Genomic DNA, 12,802 nt, shown 5'->3' with positions numbered 1-12,802 from the left:
GATTTCCTAAAGCTCACGATTCTTCAGCTGTGACACACACTCATCGCACACGCATTTACTTCTCTTGCTTCTGGGGACTTACGGGGCTTGGAAAACCAGTAAGGGACACGGAGCTTACACTGACTGCTGTAAGTATTGAAGTCTTTCACTTCTGACCCAGGGGTCGATGTCTTCTGCCGGCACCCATAAAACTAGGGCAGGCTCATTTGTTAGCCTCTAAGGCAAATCTCATGTTCTTTACGGTTCTTGACAACTCTCACTCAGTTCACGTCCTTGAAAACTTTCTTTTTTTTTTTTAATTTTTTAAATGTTTTTATTTATTTTTGAAAGAGAGAATGAGACCGAGAGTGAGCGGGGGAGGGGCAGAGGGAGAGGGGGAGACACAGAATCTGAGGCAGGCTCCAGGCTCTGAGCTGTCAGCACAGAGCCCGACGCAGGGCTCGAACTCGCGAACCGCAAGATCATGACCTGGGCCGAAGTCGGATGCCTAACCGACGGAGACACCCTGGCGCCCCTTGAAAACTTATTTCTTGAGACAGGGTAGGCTGAAGTTGACCCAGCTTGATTGAAAAAGTAGACTATTTCTAAGAAAATGATTTGTACAACAGAGGTTATGGGAGTGCTTATAGAGGAGGGAGGAAAGCTGAGACTTTGCGTAGGCATTTTTTTAATGTTTGTTAAACATTAAAGAAAAAGAGAGAGAATGAGCAGGGGAGGGGCAGAGAGAGAGAGAGAGGGAGAGAGAGAATCCCAAGCAGGCTCTGTACTGACAGCATAGAGCCTGACTCAGGGCTCCAACTCACAAACCATGAGATCGTGACCTGAGCTGAAATCAAGAGTCGGATGCTCAACTGACTGGGCCCTGCTAGGTGCCCCTCCTCAGGCATTTTTAAAGCAAGCCTTGAGCCAGTTATATGGTGGTTCTTTTCATCTCCTGACACTGAACCCTTAGAGCGCCTCATGCTCAGGCCTCACCTGTTTGTTTGTCTGCTTCCTCGGACTTCCCAGCCTGCAAAACTGTTGTTCGTAAGACACCCACCCAGTCTACAGTGTTTTGCAATAGCAACCTGAATGGACGAAGACAGGACATTAATCAGACAAATAATCATACAAATGTGACTTACCAACTGTGATCAGTCCAACAAAGGGAAAATAAAAAGAGCTGCATGAACAAAGACCGCAAGCCTGCGGCAGGACGATCTTGGTGTGGTGGTGGAGGGGGGAGGGGCAGGTGGTCAGGAACGACCCCCCCCCACCCCCACCTCTCGAAAAAGAGCAGTTTGAGCCAACAGATAATGGCTAAAAATCCAGCCACCACTTAATTCCTCCGAGTAATAAAAGTCAATTAAATGGACTTCATTATTCCAAAGAATAGCATTCTTTTCTTACTAAAAGTCCCTTGATCTTTGTGTAAATCAACCCAGGAATGTTGACGCTTGAGGCCTTCAGATCTTTACCATGTGAAATGTTTATAGAGCATCTATCACATACCCATTTGGCGTGCCATTCTGTAGAGGGTTGAGAGGTATATATGACACGGTACCTACCTCTAAAGAACCTGTGATCTCGTGGCAAGCTATGCGCCTACTAGTGGGACCGTCACTGGCCACAGACAGGTGCAAGCGAGTGGTCCAGGGTCCAGGCGTGCTGAGTCGGGGGCTGCAGAGGCCACCCAGAGCTCAGCGGTCTGGATGTTGCCAGGGAGGAAACAGCATCTAATAAAGCACGGACCCTCCAGAAAACTTAATAACCTTCCCAGGACTGGAAGTGGGGCACGTGCTAGTTTGGTTCAGGGGTAGGGGCTGCATTGTTCAAGGCAGCGGATGGTGAAGACAGGGGGTGCAGCGAGAGGTGACACTGGCCTTCGTTCAGGCGAACACCTGCCTACAAAAGCAAATGGGACCACGATGTTCCCACTGACATTTGAAAGATGGCATTTTTAAACATTAATTATAGTAGCTATTCCTTTTCGAAAATGGAATTACTGTTAATATGTTATTTATAGCCACATAGCTTTAAAAAGACTTCTGAACATTGGGTGTCTGTGGAAAATTTTTAAACTCTGATCATGTAAACCCTTCCCCCAAGGTAGCATTGCAGAAATTGTCATATCGGCTTATGTTTTAATAGAGACCGTTACCGCATAGCAATATGAGTCTCGGTTCTGTGTTAGAGGATATGGAAAATGCCGCCTTTTGATGGCTTTTAAAAACCCTTTGGCCCCTATAATGTTCAGTTCACCAAGAGAGCCTGTAAACATCAAACTTATTTTTGTTTATTTATTTATATATTGAGAGAGAGGGAGAGAAAGACAGAGAGAGGGGAGCGGAGAGAGAGAATCCCCCAGCAGGCTGCATGCTGTCAGTGCAGAGCCCGACTCGGGGCTCGATCTCATGAACCTTGAGATCATGACTTGAGCCGAAGTCGAGAGTCAGACATTTAACCGACTGAGCCACCCAGGCTCCCCAACATCAAACTATTTTTAAAAAGTTTATGTAGAACTATTAGAAAATTCAGGCTACAACTCTTACTAATGTCAACGAATTGCAATAAATTTTTTTAGGAATTACTCTTTAAAGCCTGGGTTTTGTAAAGGGTCTTGGGATAAACATCCCATCTCTAATAGCACCTTCCATATTTGACATCTTAGGATTTGGAGATGTTTACCAGGTCAGGATCATTCCACGTTGAATATGTGCGTTTATATAATGCAAGGATCTTTATGGAGTAAGATGGATGAAAATTGTAAGGTGGGGAGTTGAATGTACAGATTCGGGATCTTCTGTATTTCGTTTGTCAAAAGGAAAATTGTATCATCTAATTTATATGCTGTAAGAACTAACTCTTTATGTTTATATCTCATTTCCAAAGTGGAACTTTAGGAAGTGGTGAAATTATGAATTCGGTTCTCTTTCCATTCCGGTGTAATCCCTGTGATTGGACCTAGCAAAAAGGGCCGAGAAAGTGATATTATCACATTGTCCATATCCGAAAGAATAAGGGCGTTTGCCATCCTGGATAGAGAGGCCATTCATTCCATCATAAAAATTTCCCAGTCGTAGAGTCAGTACAGCCTCCTTCAGCTGTTACTATAGCTGTAATCACCTCTGTGGCGAGAGCCGTGAGTTTATCTAACCTCCATCTCTTGGTACATATAAAACAAACTTTCCCCCCGTGTTGTCCTCCTTAGCTGGAAAAGAGCTGATTATTCATTGGCTTAAAGTAACTCACTGTACACGTAAAGACCATTATTGCCCTGACCTCTTTTTCTTTAGACTAATCCCAGTTTCATCTGCTTTGTTTTTTTCTTAAGCGTTCTCTCCCCGCCCTTTAATTGTTCCTCTGGCCACCCAGTGAACCCATTCCAGTTCCTTCTCGTGCGCCTGAGATGGTGGAGTGCTTAGCCAGTCACCGTCTTACTGTGTGTCATCGGGTCCTTCCTGGTACTGCTAAATGCAAAGTGGGGCAGGGTCTGGTCCTGTATAGAGCACATGTGCATTGGAAGGTCTCTTGATTGTTGGGTTGCAGTTAATATTAGTTGCTAAGAACGTTTAGAGTCTTAAAACACTTGAGAAGTTGGGGAGGGTGGGGTTGCTATCTCGGCACCACTGTCATGATGCCAGTTAGGTGCTTTCAGAAGTAGGGATAGTGAACTGGGGCGCCTGGGTGGCTCAGTCGGTTAAGCGTCCGACTTCGGCTCAGGGCATGATCTCGCGGTTCGTGAGTTCGAGCCCCGCGTTGGACTCTGTGCTGACAGCAAAAATAAGATAAAACATTAAAAAATAAAAGAAGTAGAGACGGGCTGGCTGGCTCAAAGTCATGCTGAAATGATCTCTCCTGATGCTTGCCAATTTGGCTCTGCTCACACTGGCCAGACACCTGCAATATGCAATAGAAGGAGAGGGGCAAGAATTTGCCATCTCTCTAAGTATTGTGGAAGACATTAAATGGCATGAGAAATGGTCTTTGCCTTCAGGAAGCTTGTAATTGAGGTAACTGTGCAGGTGTAAGGTACAGGACAATAAATACTGAATAGGAATCAAATGTCAGCAATTTCGCTGGGCCCTGAGGAAGCACAGCTGCAGGGAATTGAGGAGGCCTCGTCGGGAGGTTGAGCCAGACCGTGGGCGGGGGGCCGGAGGGGAGGGGAGGGGTCTGTCCTGCAGGCTCGTGGGAGACCCGGTTTGGAGGAAAGCACTGGTATTAAGAGAGAAGATGAACATTTGGTAGACATTGAGCGAGAAATACGTTTCTGAATAATATCTGTGTTATTCAAGCTCGTTATAATTAATATTGTTTGTACATGGAATTCCACAGTGTTAAAAAAACAAACTCAATGCGGGGTGCCTGCCTGGGTGGCTCAGTCGGTTAAGCGTCCAGCTTCGACTCAGGTCATGATCTCACGGTTCGTGAGTTCGAGCCCCGCGTCAGGCTCTGTGCTGACTGCTCAGAGCCTGGAGCCTGCTTCGGATTCTGTGTCTCCCTCCCTCTCTGCCCCTGCTCATGCTCTGTCTCTCTCTGTCTCTCAACAATAAATAAACGTTTAAAAAAAAGTATGGTCAAAAATTTTATTAATAAAGAGGTTCCAAAGTCATTTCTTTCCATCTAAAGCTCTTGGCTTATTATTATAAGTTCAGACTCTGAATTAAATACAAGCCCTCAAGTGCCTTGCTTTGGGGACTCATTCTGCTATCTGGATCGACCTGTGACTATCTTCTTTCTCAGATATGATGCAGGGGTGCCTGGGTGGCTCGGTTGGTTGAGTGTCCAACTCTTGATTTCCGCTCAGGTCATGATCCCAGGGTTGTAGGATCAAGCTCCACATCGGGCTCTGCCCTGGATGGAGCCCAGGACTGTCTCCTCTCCTCTCCTTCTCCTCTCCTCTGCTCCTCCCCTGCTTGCATTCTCTCTCTGCTTGCTCTCTCTCTCTCTCTGTCTCTCTCTCTCAAAAAAAAAAAAAAAATCCAAGATCATTTAGAAATTAATGTAAAAAAACTATTTATGTTTTTTGAGGCTTGGTATTTGCTTCCAGGATGGTGCATTAGCAAATAGTTATTTCTGGTGAGAATCTGCCCCCTCACATTATTGTTTGAGTCTCTGTTCTGCTATTTTGAGCTCTGGGTTACAGCAGATAGTACTTCTGAGCTTCAGGGTATGGTATTTTCAAACACATAGCTCTCCGTTTCGGAGCAAAAGCAGACTCAATGCGACCCCACACTGTAATGGAATTTTTGTGGTTTGGGAAGACTCTATGTTGAAGTCTACTTTTATATTTTCAATGAAGAAAGGATTTGAGGAAATGGAAATGAATAGAATAACATCTTGGATGAAAAAGATTCTTTTAACATGTAGTTGGAGTAGAGGATAGAGGCAGAGAATGGGAAGTATTTGGTATTCACACCACTAATCCACCATGAAGAGCTTGGGAGGTCTACACCCCGCGTCCATCCCACCCCCAGCTCTAGTGCATGGCGCCCTAGGAGGAGTCAGGAGCGGTGCTGGCCCACACAGGATAGGACAGGGTTTTGAGGGGTTTTGAGGACAGGGTTTTGAGTGCTACTGGTAAAGCAGCACTTCTGGAGCACATGGTCTTGATCACCAGAAATGAACGGCCACGGCCATGGCCCAGCAGCCATGCTGGCAAGTTCAGAGGGGCCCCTCACAGCCTGTGATGGGCTGACCGCTGGCAGAGTGCCAGACCAAAACCCCATGTCTGCCCTAAAAAAAAGAGAAGAAAGGACCCCACCCCCACGGCTCCTGGCCCCCAAGTAAAATTCTTGTGTCACTACATTGAAGACACTGGTCCCGTTTGCTTAACAACCCTCCCTCTCTTGCTGGTATGACTTGATTAAAGCCCCCATGTGAGCAGTAGCCCAGCAGAGATGCTCCGTCTGCTGATATAAAAGAAGAAAACATTTGCATTTTACCCCCAAGCCCACCTTTGGGTAGAGTTTTAAGTATTACCTATTCTAAGTTTTTGGCAATGTGAGCTGCTTGACAGGCAGTTGGAATGTGACTGCGATGAGTCTGTTGTAACATAAAATGTTAACTGCTGTTTTTAGAAAGTTGAAGTAGTCGTTGGTTCCACAGCCCCGTTCATGCCTCTAAACTACTGTTCTGTTTTCCCCCTTATCTGGCACTTCCGTACTTTGTTCCCCTCCTATTCCATGGGATGTTTACAAACCGGGCAGCTCTCGTTAGCTTTTTTTTTTTTTTTTTTTTTTAAGATTTAAGAGCTTAAAACATGCCTGTTACTAATTTCACGGCTTTTATATGAAATTTCTTGGACATACATATTCTTACCCAGTTCATGGGGTTCAGTAGTTTGCAGACAGTGAATTCAAGAGTGGACGATCGACAAGGCGCATGGCTGATGGTGGCCATGCCATGCGATGGCAAAGCAGGCAGGGTTCAGTGGGGCCTCAACTGGGGCGTGTTTTAAATAATTGATCATTGAGAAAAAAGCAGTTAATCTCTTTCACTGGCGGCTCCTTTTTAATGAAACGAATCTGTACATTTCCCTGGGCCGATGTTAACTATCAACTAGAACAAAGACAAATCGAGCACCCAACGCTAAAGATCTAAGTATATCCTACTGAAGTTTGACCTTCCTAATGGAGACTTTGTGATCATGTCGATGGGAAAGTTTTGCTTTGTGCCATCAGTTAGAAGTATTTGCTAAGCTGTTAGTATGAAACACACCGAAGGGTTCTTAAAGCTTTGGATATTTTTGGTTAGTATATATGCTGTGGAAGCGAGCACTGGATATTTTTGGCTGAAGAGAGGAATCCCTTTGTCAAAGTGTTATTTTCTTTCCTTTTTTAACTTAATTTTGTAATTGTTATTTTAGAGAGAGCGTGAGCAGGGGAGAGGAGCAGAGAGAAAGAGAAAGAGAAGCAGGCTCCACGCGTAGCAGAACCCGCCTAACGTGGAACCAACTATTGCCCTACTGGTTGTTCCTGTTGTGTTGTGTTTTGTTTGCTAGTACACTGTATTATAAAATTATTTATAATTGGTGAAGGCCAGAATCTCAGTAGTGACAGCAAGAAGGCAGAGGAGGGAATGGTTCAAAGGAACATTTTGTTGGGAAAACAAATAGGATTTCGGGGGGTAGTTGAACATTATGGTATTAAGAGTGGAGAATGAACAGTGCTGGCATGTTACTGAAAGAAGGACTAGAAGAACAGAAGGTTATAGAGAGATGACGTAGAAGCAAGAGGATGGACTTTTTTTTTTTTAATGTTTATTTATTTTTGAGGTAGATAATGAACAGGCGAGGGGCAGAGAGAGAGGGAGACACAGAATCTGAAACAGGCTCCAGGCTCTGGGCCGTCAGCACAGAGCCCGACACAGGGCTTGAACTCACGAACCGTAGTATCATAACCTGAGCCAAAGTTGGATGCTTAGCTGACTGAGCCACCCAGGCGCCCCATAGAGTATGTTTTTAAAATGCCAGGCTTGAGATAGGCATGCTGTCCATGCCCACTGGGCAGCGAAAAATAAGGGTCTACAGGCTTGGGGAAGACATCAGAGATAGAGACATTGGTCCTTTGCACAAAGTCGTTGTTGAAGCCTATGAGAGTAGATGAGATCTGTTCCCAGGGTGGCCTTCTTCTAGAGGAAGGAAGTAGCATTCATGGCAGTTACCTGCGTCTAAGGGCCTGGCTAAGGGGACTGAGAAGCTGTGTCAGAGGAGGAATAGCGAGTAAAGACCTTTGATGACCCCTGCCTGTGAGCCTTTCTTCAAATGCTGGTTTCCTTGTGTATAAACCACCAAAACCAATGACACGATTTGATAAGCCGTTTGGGCCACTGCTTTGAATTTAAGAACTAGGCCATATCAAATCTCAAAGGGGTTCAGAGTTCAATTGTAATTTGGCAACTCTCAACAGAAGTTACAAAGTCATTTTTTAAGACTACATTAGGATTATATCGACTAGGACCTTTAAAGGAGGGTCCGTGTCAGTTTCACAAGCCCATGTGACATAGAAAGGCTGCACCAAATACAGTGAATTTCTACAACATTTACAAGCAGCTCTGAAGCTATCTCGACAATCTGGATTGGCATAAAGATCACCCTGTTGCCACCAGATCTTTCTTTTTATAAAGGGTCTGTGAACTTTTATTTTATTGTATTTAAAAAAATTTTTTTTACATTTATTTATTTTTTGAGAGACACAGAGACAGAGCACAAATTGGGGAGGGGCAGAGAGAGAAGAAGACACAGAATCAGAAGCAGGCTCCAGGCTCTGAGCTGTCAGCACAGAGCCCAACGCGGGGCTCGAACTCACAGGCCGTGAGATCATGACCTGAGCCGAAGTCAGACGCTTAACCGACTGAGCCACCCAGGTGCCCCTGTGAATTTTTAAACTTACCCAAGGTGACTGGAGGGGAAAATAAAGAGAGTTACCAGTAGTCAAAATCATTATTTTGTCACTTCTCATGGCTTTAAGAAATACCCACGTTTGCAAGAGCAAGAGAGTCATCAAAACTGCTGATGCCGCTGAGGAGTGACATCACGGGGAGCTTGCCAAGTTTGATGCTGGATTCAAGTTAATTCACTATGTTCCTAGTAATACCTTAGATACCACGGTTGAAGATTCCTGAAGAAGAATCAAAAGGAGTGAAGATGAGGACTCTTACCATAAAATGCTCTGTCATCTTGGGGGAAAAAAAGATATGTACGTAGAGCAATATTGAAGAAACCTCTCTGGGGCGTTCTGTGAACCCCAGGATTGTGTTTGTTGCCGTTGAAGGAATTGGCGGTCAGAGTGCAGTCAGTCCATCCCTGAGCTCCTCCCACCCGGAGGACCCGTTTGTTAAGGAAGAAGCAGGTGTGTGAACCGTGGGGGCACTGGCAGGTTAGAGGAGGCAGCAGGTGGTGAACGAGCTGTTTTCCAGGTAATGTGATCAGAGTCATATTTATAGGGGTGGTCATTTTCAGGCATGATGGACTCAGGCCATCATCTTGGGTTACTTGATTATAAATTGCAAAGAAAGAGGTCGGAGCTGTGGAGTGTTGATGTAAACAAAGGCTGATGATTCCACAGCGGAAAGCTTCTTTGTGGCTTCTGTGTCACCTTGAAAATCTCTAATGGCTCGGAGTAGGAAAGATTGCTACCGGAGGGGTGGGAGAGTAGGCACCATATTCTGGCAGAACCTCACTGTGCTCAGCACTAGGTCGTCCGGAGGCATTGATGAGTCACGGGAACTAATTAGAGGAACACTGCAGGTGTTCCAGCAGGATTCTTAGGAAAGCAAGTTTAGTGGTGGAGCTCCCCTTCTCCCTGCCCACTGGGTGCCTATTCCAGCTGCTTGCAGGAAGTATCAGGAAGAATCCGGGATTCTTTGCCTAAGGCCCTTAACTGTATGGAGTCACCCAACCCTGGGCATCAAGAGGTTGAGACTGGAGGTTCCCAGCCATGGCTGCTGCTTCCCAGGCCTTTGACAGTGCAAACTCTTTACTCTCCGGGTCAGCCTTGGGCTTTATTTTTGGACAAGTGGCCGTGCCCTCTTCTGGTCTTGTCTCAACACGTAGGCCACGCCCAAGCCCCTGGCACCCGGGGACCTGCTTCTCTGCACCGTGTCCATGGTCCACAGCTGCGCAAGAGACACCAAAATCCGGACGCAGTAAAGCATTCCCTTTTGTGTGTACTGAGGTCCTGAACGACGGTTTTATCTTGGACATGTTCCCTTTTCTTCCCCCTTTTGCCTGTTCATTTTTATCTCTCCCTATAATATATAAACAATCGACTTATCCTATTTACCGCACAAAGAGAAAATTAAACGTCCAAATTATTCATAGCTGTGGCAAAAGTATTTCCAGAGTGTGAAAAAATGGACTCAGACATTTCTGCTGCTGCTTTTGGTATGGTGGGAATTTATTACTCAGCCCAGTAATCGTCTTGGCCCAAAGCAAACAGTTGTGTGGGCCAGCAGTGGGTCCCTTTCCTAAATCGCTCTGCCAGAGATACCTTTGTTCCTATTCGAGACAGCCTGAACCAACGGCATCTTTCCATCAGAGACGGATTATCTCTGAATCTTAGACATACCGCACAAGTCGTTGAGACCCAGCCAATGAATTTTACTCGTATGAGATATTCCATCCCTCCTGAAAGGAGGGATACGAAATGGGAAGGAGGCAAGAGAGAACTCAGAGCCCCACAATAAATAGCTCTTTGTACCAGTCCCCTCCCCTCACCCCAGCCCACTGAGATCATGGAGTAAGTTCGCAGCACGCAGTGGAAGGCATTTGCTGCCCGGCAGCGTGGCAGACGATGACCAAATGTGAACTTGTCTTTCCACAGTGTGCGGCTGTGACCTGGCACAAGGGGGCTTCTTCATAAAGAACGGCGAGTATCTCTGCACCCTGGACTACCAGAGGATGTATGGGACACGCTGCCATGGCTGTGGGGAGTTCGTGGAAGGAGAGGTGGTCACTGCCCTGGGCAAGACCTATCATCCCAACTGCTTTGCGTGTACTATCTGCAAGTAAGTGGGGGCTCCCCTAACGGAGAAGCACTGGGTTCTGCTCTTCAGGCCTGGGATATACGCCTCTTGTCTGGAGTTGTACTGTCTTGACATACTCTTTTTCTGATGTATCCTTAAAGTTTTTTAAAAAATCTTCCTATTATTTTATCAGTCTTAGTCAAAAAGTAATTTAGTTGGGGAACTTTACCCGTGATGTCCTCTACTAAATAATAGGACTGATTTTAAGGGGCTTGAAGGCAACTGGAAAGTGGCTCTAGGTCTTGAAACTTTTTTACATTTATTATTATTATTATTATTATTTTTTGAGAAACAGAGTGAAACAAAGCGTGAGCGGGGGAGGGGCAGAGAGAGAAGGAGACACAGAATCTGAGGCAGGCTCCAGGCTCTGGGCAAGCGGCCAGCACAGAGCCTGATGCGGGGCTTGAACCCACGAACTGTGAGATCATGACCTGAGCCGAAGTCGGACGCTCGACCTACTGAGCCACCCAGGCACCCCTAGGTCTTGAAACTTTTTGAGCAGTGAAAACATTAGGAGGAAATAGCATAACTGCTCGGAAAGATAAAGCTGATTTGGAAGAAGAAGCTCATATGGGTGTGTGTGTTTGAAATAGTCTCCCTTATAGCAGAGCGAGGCAAACTCTGCCCCGTGTCCCAAATGAGACCCAATACCTGTCTCTGTAAATAAAGTTTTATTGGGACACAGCCACCCCCGTTTGTTTCCAGATGGCTGCTGATGGGCTGTGTTTGGCTACAGGGTCAGAGCTGGGCAGTTGTGACAGACTCCATAGGATCTGCAGAGTCTAAAAAATTATTTGCAATCTGAACTTTCAGGCGGAAACGTTTACCAACCCCTGTTCTCTAGGCTTCTATCACCTGGCAAGGTTAAATCTTAATTGCCCAAACCAGCTTGGTTACAATGATCAGTCAGAGAGAAGAAGGCAAGTATGTGAAGTGTGAGTGGGGAAATGTGGTTTCATCGTTGTGTTGTGTTGAATGCTACACATAATTGAACTTAAGATGACTTTGATTCCTGTGCGAGGAAGAGTCACCAACAAGGGTCAGCTACTTTATGGATCGATCCTAGTCGGGCAGCCCCATTCCTTTTAGTGTGGTGTTGACTGCTGTGTGGTCCAGTTCTGTGGCTTTGTTAAAAACTACAGTTCAGAGGAGGTGAATTTGCTTTGTTTTTCAACATTTCAGGTTTCTAGGCCAGAGAGATGTAAACTCTAAAAAAGGTAAACTTAATTTTATATAATTAACCAACAAGGTAATACTCAGAGACAAATCCTAAGATTCAGATGCAATAGTCATGGTGAAATTATTATTGTAACTTTTTATAGCCATCAGTCCATTTCTCAATTATATTTTTTTAAATCCTAATTTTAAAATTCTGAATTATTGGGCTGAAAATTGTTCTGCATTTAATCCAAAGTAAAGTTTCCTCTTGACCTGTCCCTTTTCAGACTGTAGCCCACAGCCTGGTTAAAAGCCCTTGCCTGGCGTTTGAGTCCCAAGTTCTGGTCCAGCTTCCTGGGCTGATTTGAGACCTATGTGAATTAACTTTTCCAAGGCAATTGCTTCATCTATAAAATAGGAGGCCATGATCCGAGTGATCCCCCAAGCTAGGATGAGCGTTGGACTTCTTCTGTGGGGAAGGTCTCTTTACAAATATCTGTTTCTAGCTTCCCCCGCCCCCAAACTCTCCTGCTGACTTAGTGCTTTCTGGAGGATTCCCAAGTATGATGTACTCATCCAACTCACCAGGTTGGAAGGCCCTGGCCCAGATACACTCTAAGAGCCCTCCCGATCCTGGCCTTGAGAGATCATTGCTTTAAATTTGGTGATGAAGGAAAAACATCTATTAGTGTTAGTCCCATCTCTGGACGTTTGAGCCAGTGAACAGCTACTCAATGCTGCTACCGCTGACCCGACAACATTCTACCTGAAGTGGAGGGGCCTCCTTTATGGGTTACAGACTTTAACCCACGTAGCAATTCTGTGAAGTCAGCCAGGAATTAGTGTCCCTGATTATGAGTGCCGCTGAGTGTCGGAGCTTAACAGACGTTCCCAAGATAACACTGCAAGATTTGAACTCAGGTTTCCTGACTCCAAATCCAGTTCTCTTTGCGTTTACACAGAAGGAAGTGAACCCATGTGGGCAGAGGACCCAGTGGGCAGAAGGGGGAGGTATGCGGATCATTTATAAAATTACAAAGCCCCAAATTTAACAGACCTGGCCTCATGTTGAGACCTGGACTCGGATGTATCCCCTCGTGGATCCAGGTGGGATTCAAGTCAGAAAATACAAGCT

General features: G+C 45.6%; 1 protein-coding gene across 12 annotated transcripts in view; it reads left to right on the top strand.

The window, feature by feature from the left end:
• The window catches only part of ABLIM1 (actin binding LIM protein 1), a 293,568-nt gene that overhangs the window by 161,686 nt on the left and 119,080 nt on the right, over nt 1-12,802 (top strand). For all 12 annotated transcript variants that reach the window (XM_053207815.1, XM_053207807.1, XM_053207810.1 and 9 more), the window contains exon 3: nt 10,308-10,491. In XM_053207815.1, the coding sequence (XP_053063790.1) occupies nt 10,308-10,491 (184 nt within the window). The remainder of the gene's footprint in view (nt 1-10,307; nt 10,492-12,802) is intronic.

This window comes from Acinonyx jubatus, chromosome D2, assembly GCF_027475565.1.
Source record: "Acinonyx jubatus isolate Ajub_Pintada_27869175 chromosome D2, VMU_Ajub_asm_v1.0, whole genome shotgun sequence".
Lineage (NCBI taxonomy): Eukaryota > Metazoa > Chordata > Mammalia > Carnivora > Felidae > Acinonyx > Acinonyx jubatus.
The sequence above is the reverse complement of the archived record's forward strand: the minus strand, read 5'-3'. Positions and strand labels throughout refer to the sequence as shown.